The sequence below is a fragment of the Clarias gariepinus genome, chromosome 1 (genome assembly GCF_024256425.1).
Source record: "Clarias gariepinus isolate MV-2021 ecotype Netherlands chromosome 1, CGAR_prim_01v2, whole genome shotgun sequence".
Taxonomy (NCBI): domain Eukaryota; kingdom Metazoa; phylum Chordata; class Actinopteri; order Siluriformes; family Clariidae; genus Clarias; species Clarias gariepinus.
In genome coordinates, this window is record NC_071100.1 from 26004760 (window position 1) to 26016394 (window position 11635).

Genomic DNA, 11635 nt, shown 5'->3' on the forward strand with positions numbered 1-11635 from the left:
TGTAGAACAACCAGGCTGTCAAATAGCTTCTACTCAAAAGTTGTTGCTATATTGAATGCCAGTCTCAAATAGGTCCAATAATTACCATTATCTATGCAAGCATACAGTATGTGGCACTACGTGTATATGTCCTTTTTATTATTATTTGTATTTTCTACTTTTATTATTATTATTATTATTATTATATTTTTTTTTTACTATTTTATTTGTGATGTTCTTACCCTGTGCCTCAGTTTCGTCATACTTGTACAATGACAATAAAGGGTATGAATCTAAATCTGATTTTCCCCCCAAAAGCCCACATTGCTTGTAATGTGTGAACGCGCATGTGAATGTTGACTGGAGGTCTTTCCATGGTTGAAAATGGGAATAAATACAATGGGCACAATTGGCCTCCACGGTCACTATTTGGCCTACAGAGGTTCCTAGATGGACGTATGGATGAAATATTTAAAATAAACATTTCTATGAAAGATATTTTGCACTTTAATTCAACCATTTTGTTAGTTTCACTTTGTTCTCTCTCTCTCTCTCTCTCTCTCTCTCTCTTTATAGAATTGTTTTCAGATCACAAGACACTTGTTCTCGCTCGCTTTGTGTATCGTTGGTGTATGATGTAACAGCGCCATCTTGTGTGCACGATGCTCCTCAAGCAAGTTAAAGTCTTTTAATTCTTCTTAAATTATTATTATTTCCACCAAGGAACGTTATCGCTAATTAAGTAGCTTTAGGAAAACGCCTACCAAATAAGGTAGACTTCATCTCGAAATATAAAGACAAATACGTTTTTCTTTGAGTCAAATAAGGACGGAAGTAAGAATTGTATGGAAGTATTATTTTGTAATAAAAGCAGAAAATACAAGGACAACAACAACAACAACAATAATAATTTACATAACAGCATTAAAAGTCTGTTGCAGTTTTACAGTTTTATAGAAACTGGGTTTTCTGTCTCGCTGTCAAACAACTAACAACGACAACAACATGGCAAAGTGTAAATAAAAGATTTTATTTCTATATTGTTGAACATTTCGCCAAATTTTCGTTTTACAGTCAAAAATTAAACACAAAATCAATCTGCGCTCTTGTTTTTTTTCTGAAGAAACGAAACCTATAAACTGAACCTTGACCTGCGAAACGCTTCATTTCCCCCGAAAATCATCTTACACAAGTTTCGGTTAACACCTGGAGGAATGAAGCGTTTTTATGTCGGAAACGTGAAACAAATCGGTTACTGATGGTTTACAGAGCATGGGAAGACATGCATCATGAAGTTTTAGGAGTTTTGCATCTGTAGAATGCAAATGATCAGTGACGTTCATGTAGTGAGGTGTAGGAGTAGTGTAGTGTAGCAGAGCCAACCTCTTCTCATATACTATAGGGCTACAGAGCTCTGCACATTCTTTCGCATAGAACGTTTTTTCCCCCTTCATTTAAGAACTGAAGGTCTGGTTTCGTTTTAAGTAAGAAGATCTGCAGAACTGAAAGCCCACAACGAGTGAAAGTAAGGTAAGGGTCTCAAACACTATTATTTCTATTATTATATCTCTTTAGCTTATGGATAATTGCAGTTATGGATTTTATCTTAATCTTCATGAATGATTACATTGGTTTGTCTTTTTGATTTCTTTTTTTTCTTTCTCTCTTTTTTCTTTTCTTTTTTTTTTTTTTTTGTAAAAGAGATTTTTAGAAATATCAACACATTTTAACCTTACACTGCTACAGTTGTACCAGTACAGGGTAACGTTTCAGAAAGTATCAAAAAACTCACTGAAGTGTACTTTAACATCATGCTTTTTAAAAATGAAACCTTTTAATACTATTACTACTACTACTAATAATAATAATTAAAAACTCAGAACCAATTTGTTTGTTAACTTCTATACATATACTGTACACATACATATATAAATATATTTTATTCCAGGCCGGATAAGCAAATCCAGTAATAGTATTTAGGTTATGATGAACAATCAAAAATTAGACAGCAAAAAATTCCAGTCAAGCAGGAAGTGTAGCCATGTTCCAACCTTAAGGTTGTATGCAGGTCACAGTAATTAGATCCTTTATACTGTAATTTTACTATTTGTGTAAATAACTCGATGGTAATAAGCACAAAAAGATTAACCTATTTAATGCCATGTCATCTGCACATATTCACCAAAACCAGACGGAAGAAGTTTACAACTAAAATCAGATGTGCAATTTAAGTTTGCCCATGCCCCTGATAGCCTCAGATTTCCGTTTATTGCTGACAGAAGTGAAACCCCACGTTGGTCTTATGCTGTTTTAGCCCAGCCATTTTAAGGTTTGAAGTGTTGTGCATGCTGAGATTGTGAGTGATTATATGAGTTGCCATATCCTTTTTGTCAGCTTACTAGATTTGTTTTTTTTCTTTTACACCATTCTATTTAAACTCTATTTAAAGACATTTATTTATAAAAAATCTCAGGAGAGCACCTTCTGAAATACACAAACCATAGTTATGGAAATTTACATTTTCACTTTTCTGTGTGCAATACAGATCTTTAATAGGGGAAAATCTTCTGATTTATTTAGAGTTTTCTGATTTCAAAGCATGGTCAACATTAAAACATACAGCAGATAGCCTCTCTGTGCCAGCGCCTATTGAGTTGATCAACATGGATGGAAATGGTGCTCAGTGCAGATTTGAGAAGAAGAGAATGTTAAATTAACAGAAAAGTGTGGAATATCCCTTGGAGCCATTTTTAAACAACTGCAAATGTATAGTTCAGTTTCAACAACTTTATTGCCAAGGTCTGGAAGAAGACCCAAACTGTCACCATCAGCTGAGAGCAAAGTGGTTCTGATGTTCAGGAACCCCCACGGCACGAGGCACATTCCTGCCATGAACTAAAATCTGCAGTGTCCTTGTCTAAATTCAAGTTTTACATGGCAATGGACTGAAAGGCTGTCATCCAAAAAAGATGGACCAGCTCCAACATGCACAAAAATCAAGCTAAATTAATGTTGACCATATAGACAAAGAAAAAGCCTTGTGGAGAAGAGTGTTTAAAAGAAGTATGTTTGGAGGAGTGAGGCATTCAACTCCAAGAACACTGTACTAGTTGTTAAGCATGGTGGCGGCAGCGTGAGGCTTTAAGGCTGTGTTGCTGCCAGTGGAACTGGTGTAATACACAAAATGGACGGGGAAAGTGAAGACGGTCGATTGCCTCAGAATTCTTTAGCATAATCTCAAATTATCAGATAGCTAGTTTGAAACTTTGACAAAAATTGGAGCTCCAACATGGCAACGACCTCAAATGCATATCATAGATGTTTGTGGAATGTACAAGGCAGGCTAACTTTAAGATTTTGGATCCTCAACTCTAGTAAAGATCTGTGCCAAGAAACCAACAAATTTATTTGAACGTTATCAAACCTGCCAGAAAGAGTGGTCAAATATTCAAACAGATTAAAATCTGTTAAAGGTGAAACTTGCTCAGGGATTTTCAACCATATATTTGTGAGCTATATGTATAATTTTGACCATTATTTGATTTCATAAAACTCAGAATAAATAAATAAATAAAATATGCGCCTTTGCACTTTTGGTTTTCTTTTAAAGATGCATGTTGTACAATCATTCTTTCCCCCCAAACAAACCCAGTTTGAAGAATTTATTGAAATGCTTTTGTCAATTTCTGTAACTGTATATATGTACGTATATACCTGTTTATATACACATAAAATACATATTAAACATTTAAAAACTATTTTTAAATCCTTGGAAATATCCCCATGAAGTTCATCTGTACCAAGAGTTAGGTTATCATATTTCAGGCCGCAAAGGGTCATTTAACATACCTAATAGCATACCCAGCTATTTACACTTGTAAGCAAAGGTTTTGTCAAGGCACATACACAAATTCTGGAAGTCAAGAATTGTCAGCTGATGACATTTTTAAAGCATAATAAATTCTTTGACTTTTCTACATTGCACTGACACTCAACACCCATGCAGTCCTCTAAGCAGCTGATTAAGGAGTGGAAAATAAAGATAATTAGTTTAATCAGATACAGGCTATAAAAAGACATGAAAACAAACCTCGAAACTAAGGATGTGCAGGTAGATTAAACAGGAACAGGAAGGGTGGTGCACCTTTTTACTCTGCAACATGGCGTGCCCAAACATGATGCACAGGGAAGTGTCATAAGAACAAAACCTTTGCAACCTCGAAACAATAGTCTGTGTTTGAAATATACAAAACAAGTTATGGATAGGCCAGAAGCATTTTGGAGACAATAACCAATTACCAAAGGTATGTGGAGAAAAGAAAAAGGAACAGCATTTTGCAAAACCTCTTCAACTGTTAGGCATGTGGTTGATCTATTATGCTTCAGGATTGTGTGGCAGCTAATGGCACAGTGAACAATTCTGAAAGCTAATGTGACACATTAAACCATTCAAGAAACAAGACCTAAAAATACACTCACTTTTACAATAGAACAATGATTTAAAACATTATCTACCATGAATTTCTTCAAAAATGACGCCAAAGCCAAGATCTTAAAAATACTATAATATTCCTTAAAAATTCAGGAAATATCTCAGACCTGAAAACAATCTTTAAGAAAAACTGAATAGCAAGAAGAGGAAAAAGAGACAATTCTTATCATAAGAAGAGAGAGTCCCAGATGGTTACAAACTTGTAACCATGTAAACTTGTTGTAACAGGTAACTTGTTGTTAAGCTGTGATATCAGATGTTACTAAATAGTGACATACTATAAAGAAGTATAAAGTAAACGTGTATAAACATTTGCAGAAAAAAAAAAAGTAAGACATTTTGCTCCAGACTTTGTGCTCTGTACTTGTTTTGACTTCAGTAAAACATGTAATTAGGTAAAGGATACTTCATTACTTAATTCGTACTAAATCCTTTTGGCTAGCTAAAAGCATGTATGGTATGGTTTACACTGCTTGGCCAAAAGACTTGCACGGATTCCTGAGATTTGTACAGTGTATGATATGCTTCATGTGCTTCCCTTTTTACCCTTATGCACCCATTGCTCTGGAATAGGGTCAGTCTAGACTCATCACACCACATAACCTTTTTTCATTGCTCCAAATGCCAATCTTTGTGATCCCTAGTAAACTGAAGCCTTTTTTTCTGATTTTTCTCACTAATGATTGGTTATCTTCTGACCACACAGCTGTTTAGTCCCAATCCTTTGGGTTCTCATGATGTATAGAAATGCTCTTACTTCTTTTTTACTATTAAACATTGTTGATAATTTTACCATTTATTTTTAACTCCACTAAGTGTTTAAGTGATCTCCACTCATGATTTTTCCTTACCACATTTCTTCCACAAAGATAATGGTTCAGCACTATCCTTTCAGGTTTTGAAAATGTGTTGAAGGATTCTTAATCCAGTTCCTGTTTTTTTTGCTTGATGCAATTCAAATGGTAATTTATTATTTTTTGGCCAGGCAGTGTATTAGAAGAAAAAAAAATAGTTGGAATGGGTTGGTTGGGTATAGTTAAAAAAGGCAAAGTAAAATAGTCTTATCCTAAATTCTAGGTACTTCTATGTACTTCTCATTGTGCAAAATTGAAATATGATTCACTCTATATACATTTATGTCAGTTGCAGTAGTAAATAATTTTTAACCTTCAAAAACAGACTGGCAGGTTTGGTTGGCAGGTTTGGTTGCCAGAATACTTCTGTAAAAAATACAGTACAAATTTAAACAACTTTAAAAACATCCTGTAAATTTTACAGCATAATAAGAATAACTCTGTAAAACTAAGCTAAAAGTATAAGCTATTAGAACTTCAGTGTTGTAATATTTAAATTTTATTACTGTAAACTTTACATTAAAAACAATTACTTTTACATGTACATGGCATTGAGGCCTTTACACTACACTGTAAATACATTACATTTTAAAACAATGCTAAAGGCATCTAAAAAATATTATTTTCCCTTGAACAGTTGATACTAAGATGTGTCTGATATCTAAAGGTAAAATTAAGCACGAATCATATTATGGCACGTATAACCCCCCATGGTGTGCAGTCTTTGTGTTCCAGAGACGCATCAGCCCTGCAGTAAATAAATTGTCTTCCCTTTTTTTTGCATTCAATAGTGGTAGTAAATGCATCTTAGATGAATGCTTTTTAGGTTTTATTGTATGTGGTAATTAACAAATAAATCAATTTATATTACCAAATGTTGTTAGCAATTGCTTACCTAAAATTAAAGACCTGATGACCAGCTAACTGTCTATAAGTAATAGAAAAACAATGCCATTTTATCAACGTGCATCTTATTTGTAAACACCCTCAAATTTCAACTGACGCTTCATAATCTACACATTATAAAAATATATAATTTTTTTATGTTTTTTTTTTTTTTTTTAATTCAAATTTCACATGCAGACAAATTGTTCTAATATTTAGGCCTTAAATCCACAGCATGAACAGTATACTGCATGTTTACTACAGTTTCTTGCACCTAGCACAAGCTAAGCCCACTTTATGTAGTACAGTGAGCATAAACAGGAAAGTGAAGATAAGTAAATTATAACATGACATGACAGTCATTTTAAGACAACACTTAATCTTTATGCAATCTACTTTTTTCATTTCTCGTCTATGATACACTTTATGATTACTGAACAGGGAGTGTTTTTGGCTGACAGTTAAAGCAGTATAACTCAGAGTAAACAAAGTGTAAGATACTCCACCTTACAAAATGTTATTTCTTTGAATTAATAAGTTGGGCGGAGAGTTTTGCTGTATAGTAAGACAGGCAGACAATTATGTGGGATTTAACCTAAAATAATATTATCACTGAAAATATTGTGACCAGTTTATTTTTAGCTTTAACCTTTAAAATATTTCTACAAACTTTTTCCATGACAAAGATGGGTATTTACACTAGCGCTTTTTAAATGACAGCTTTTCTGTGTTTAAATTATAGTAGTATGTAAATTCTACAACGGAATATGATTATTTTATTAATTATTCTAATTTTAAAATTAACAGTTGTGTTTAGTTTAGTGTTTGTACTAAATATGACCATAAATTAAACACTCATTCATTGTTTTACTGTTTACAATTCTTTAATGGCATGATTTTGCTATTTTACACCATATTCCTATCAGTTATAATGACACTTGACGATTTTAACAGGTTAAAAAATAAAAAAAATCGGTTATTAACTTTAGCTTTTTTGCCAAAATAACCATGGTAGTAAATATACATTGTTTTTCTTATTAATACTTATTAATACTTTAAAATAACAGTTTTGTTGGTTTAGCCACAGAACGACCCCATCTTGAGTCAATGTTCAAATGTTACAGTTGCTGTTCAGTCACTCTCTCATCAATTGAGACAGGAAGAATAAAACTGCTTGCAGAGTAGCAAATGTTTATCTTTATTTATTGTTATCTTTATTTACGCATTTATTGTATAACAGATATTTGTATTGTACTGGTATGTATTCATGAAATATTATGAATAATAATATTTATAATAATATTCATAAATAATAATAATAATATTTATAAAATATGATTAAGCTACTAACCACAAATAATATTATAAACTTATTTAGTTTATTATTTTAGCACACAGCCATCTAAAACTGGCAGAAAACAAACCCTCAAGGCTGGCACCTAAATCAATGTTGCTAGCAAAACAATTCCAAAATTCGACTGCTTAGGTTGGGGATGGTTGCAACATAAAAAAAAAATTAAATCTATATAAATACTTCTCAATCAATTTATTTCCAATAAATGCAGCAGCATATGTTGAAATTGTCTTCTCTTTTTTTCTTGTGGGGGGGCAGGGTACAGGCTGCATTCAACATTTATGAATACATCTTAGATTAATGTTCTTAGATTAATGTCATTAAGGTTTTATTGTATGCGTTAATGATTTAACATGAATCTGGTTAAAGTTCTTGATTGTGGGTATGAGTTATTGAGTATGATAACAACACCAAATTTCATGCCAAGCTATTACTCAGACAAAAACTTTTGTACTTGGGTTGTAGTTATAACTAAATGATTAGAATCTTACACTTCTTCCTCTTTTTAGTCATGGCCGTTCAACAGCAGGTAACCACAGTGGTGACACACTCAGCATACAGTTCCGGTACCTGGACCACTGGTATTTGTGACTGCTGTTCTGATATGAGCACGTGTAAGTCATTTTTCTGCAAGACATTTACACTTTATTGTGAGCATATCTCCCTCTCCATATTTATTCTGTTCATGCATAAACTCACATGGATATAAATAGAGTTGCCTTTCCACTTCTTATCTTTCAGTTTGTATGTTTTCATACCGCATTTGGTGGCGCCTACTGTGACAATTTCCGCCGTTTTATTTCAGATAAAAAAAAAAGATTTCCTCTTTCTCTGTTTGTGAGGTCTACATTGATTTTATCTCATATTACAAGAAACTTGTTTAACAGTTTACTCCCAATGCTAAAATTGAACAAAAAAGACAAAGAGAAGGGCCTTTCTAGCCAGTATAGTTTATCTTCTGGGCCACTTGTTGATGTGCTAGTTAGAGACCCAACAGAGATGTTATGTGCAGGGTGCAGACAGGCAATATCTACTACTAGGACTCGGTTAGCAATGACAATATTAGTACAATAATTATATAAGCATGCTGGATTTGATATGTCAATATTTAAGTTTACTTTGCTGCACCAACTCCAGTACTACAGAGTGTGGTTGTCTTCCTCTATCATACAACAGCTACAAAATGGGAAGGGTAAAAGTGAACATGCTTCTTCTGACATACCACAACTTTTCACAATTCGCATCACTGCCACTGATGGCTGTTGTATAAGGATGCAAGCTCTACTTTATTTTTTTTTTCCACGGCCACTTGGTAGCAGTCAATCTATTCTAGGTGCACCTCTCGTGTCCTTCACCAAAGTCCTAACATTAGAATGCTAATGGACTGATATAGTTTTCAAAATACCAACTCAAAACACAATTGACTGATGAGTTCACTGACACTATGCATGTATGTGTTGTAGGTTGTTGTGGTTTCTGGTGTTTCCCGTGTTTGCAATGTCAGACTGCTTCTCAGTTTGGCTGGTGTTTCTGCATGCCTCTTCTGGACTGCCTTCTGACCGTCTCCTGCTGTCTTCGCAGCAAGATGAGAGAGCGCTATAGCATTCATGTAAGACACAAACACAAATATGGTATAGCAATAACAGTGTCATTTTATAAACATTCTTTGTATTTTTTTATTATTGCAATATAGTACCATGCAAAAGTCTTGAGCCACGTCTCATCTCTGGCATATAGAGTCGCTTAAATGAAAGAAAATGGGAATAAATGTTTTACTGTGACAGGTTGCAAAGTGCTTAAACATATACAGTGGAACCTTGGATTGCGGGCATAATTTCGTTCCGGAAGCGTGTGTATATCAAAACACTCGTAAATCAAAGCGATAATAATATTATAACTCAAAAATAATGAAAACTCAAATTCGTTCCACAACCCCAATATATATATATATATATATATATATATATATATATATATATATATATATATATATATATAAATAATTAATACAAAATATAAAGTAACCATAAAACAAATGTGTTAACCTGCAGTTACAGAAAAAAGTCAAAATAAATCCCGACAGATAAGTGTTTTCGTTAGTGTTTGTGCCTGTTGTGTACGCTGTAAATGTTTGTTTGTGCTTGCATGCGCTGTCTATTTGTGCGCGTTTGTGCGTGCCTGCGTTGTGTACCTGTATGTGTGTGCGTGAGGTTCTTTTACCTCCTCTATCTTTTACCTCTATTTTTTTTACCATGTAGTGTTGTCAAATAGAAGCACTGGTGTAGATCAAATTGATGAAAATATTAATGCCTGTCTGGTTGTGACAGAAAGTTAACAAAATACCATGCATCACTGTTGGCAAAAGGGGGCAAACTGTCATAATGTAATGTTATACTGTCATTATGACATACTGGCATAATGTTATGGTGGATTAGTGTACTGCTAATAGAATATACCATTGAGGTGTGGTAAAATTACAACAGGTGTTTGAATGGATATAGTCCATCACAATGAGATGCTACAGAGTGTTTGGAGGCAGTTTGTGCGCGTTTGTGCGTGCACGCATTGTGTATGTGTGTGCGTGTGTAAAGCTAAAGTAAAAGCATGGGAGGAAAGTTTCCCCTCCCCTCTTCCTCCTATTATCTTACACAGTAAACCTTCCTTCTCACCTATTTCTCCCTTTGAGAGGGAGGACTACTGTGTGGGACGACTTTCACTCACACGCATTAATGGAAACAATGCTTCATCAGGAAAATTAACAAAAAACATTTCTAATGAAACTCGAGTGAGCGCACTTTAACAGAATCACTGCTAAAGTAAAAATAAAACAAATCAACCTGCACTTAATCTTTGAAAAGAATTGTGACAGAGCAGTGTTTCTGTGTGTGTTTTTCCTTACGGAATTAGTGCAGGCTGACAGAGAACAAAAGAGAAAATGGATCTTTAACCTCTCTACTAACACACAGTACACAGATGTTAATTATACGAGTGAGAGACACGCACTAAGTAGGAGCATGGAAGACGATTACACACAACTCCACAGCGTGAGATAAATAAGAAAACATTGGCTCAGCAGTGATCACATGACACTCGGCAACAAAACAAGAAGCGAATGCATGCTACATGATACTCGGTATTCTTTTGATTTTTGCTCGTCTTAAAGAATGCTCGCAAACCGAGTTACTCGCAATCCGATATCTACTGTAATATATATATTGGCACAGTACTACACAGGATGCACCTGCATGTGACCACAATTAGTTTCACTAGAGAAGAGACAGTTTTAAAAGAACAAGCCTGCAATAATGCTATTATACCTAATGCGGATGTGCCATTTAGCAACTTATACCAATGTTTAAAACATTATTAAAACAAAAATGAATGAAATATGTCAAACTGATACTTTATACTTAGACTTAATACTTTTTACTGACATCATGCAATATTGCTAACTTTTGTTTATAAAATAATAAACTAAAAGATGCCAGCTTCATTATGTGGGTATGCGTGTGGCCAGTCAAATTTCTCTTGGAGCCAGGGCCACCACAGCCCCTCCAAAGACCTTTGTAACAATAACTGAGCAAACATAAAGATTTTTGCTGTGTTTCAAACCACCCTTTCCCACTCTGGATTAGTTAAAAAAAGAAATGTTTGCGGTAAGAATAATTGCATGAATAGCTAAAAAGTACCAAATGATTAAATTCTAATTACTCTCTTTCAGGGCTCATGCTGTGATGACTGCTGTACTGTGTGTTTCTGTTATACCTGTGCCTGGTGCCAGATGGCACGTGAAGTTAAAATCCGTGCTCGTGCTGGTCCTGGTGCCACTGTAATCACTCAACAGGTTACTGGTTAGACGAGCCTTTGCTGTTTGAAAGTTTAAATGCTGAATTTAAGCATTTACAGTTTAATCATTTATATTGTACACTCTCAAACTTTAGCTTTTTTTTTATCTTGATTTATCTTGATTGTTACAGAAATGTTTTTCTGTAATTACCTTAGCTTTGTATGCTTACCTTTCAACAATTATACACTTTAATTAATAAAGCATATGATTTGTGTATAAGGATA

At 34.1% G+C, this 11635-nt stretch overlaps 1 protein-coding gene across 2 annotated transcripts; it reads left to right on the plus strand.

Annotated features, from left to right (window-relative positions):
• Positions 1-1213: 1213 nt before the first annotated feature.
• On the plus strand, positions 1214-11635 carry LOC128529589 (cornifelin-like). 2 transcript variants are annotated; one of them, XM_053503099.1, is made up of 4 exons: positions 1214-1504; positions 8074-8178; positions 9028-9173; positions 11286-11635. In XM_053503099.1, the coding sequence occupies exons 2-4, from the start codon at positions 8076-8078 to the stop codon at positions 11418-11420; spliced, it is 384 nt and encodes a 127-aa protein (XP_053359074.1). In that variant the 5' UTR covers positions 1214-1504; positions 8074-8075; the 3' UTR covers positions 11421-11635. The 2 variants fall into 2 exon arrangements, with proteins under 2 accessions (XP_053359074.1, XP_053359072.1); XM_053503097.1 differs by having other exon boundaries at positions 1222-1509.

Coding starts and splice junctions, on each gene's coding strand:
- LOC128529589 (XM_053503099.1), top strand. CDS start 8,076: ATGGCCGTTCAACAGCAGGTAACCACAGTGGTGACACACTCAGCATAC. Junction 8,179..9,027: donor CTGTTCTGATATGAGCACGT/GTAAGTCATTTT, acceptor TATGTGTTGTAG/GTTGTTGTGGTTTCTGGTGT. Junction 9,174..11,285: donor GAGAGCGCTATAGCATTCAT/GTAAGACACAAA, acceptor ACTCTCTTTCAG/GGCTCATGCTGTGATGACTG.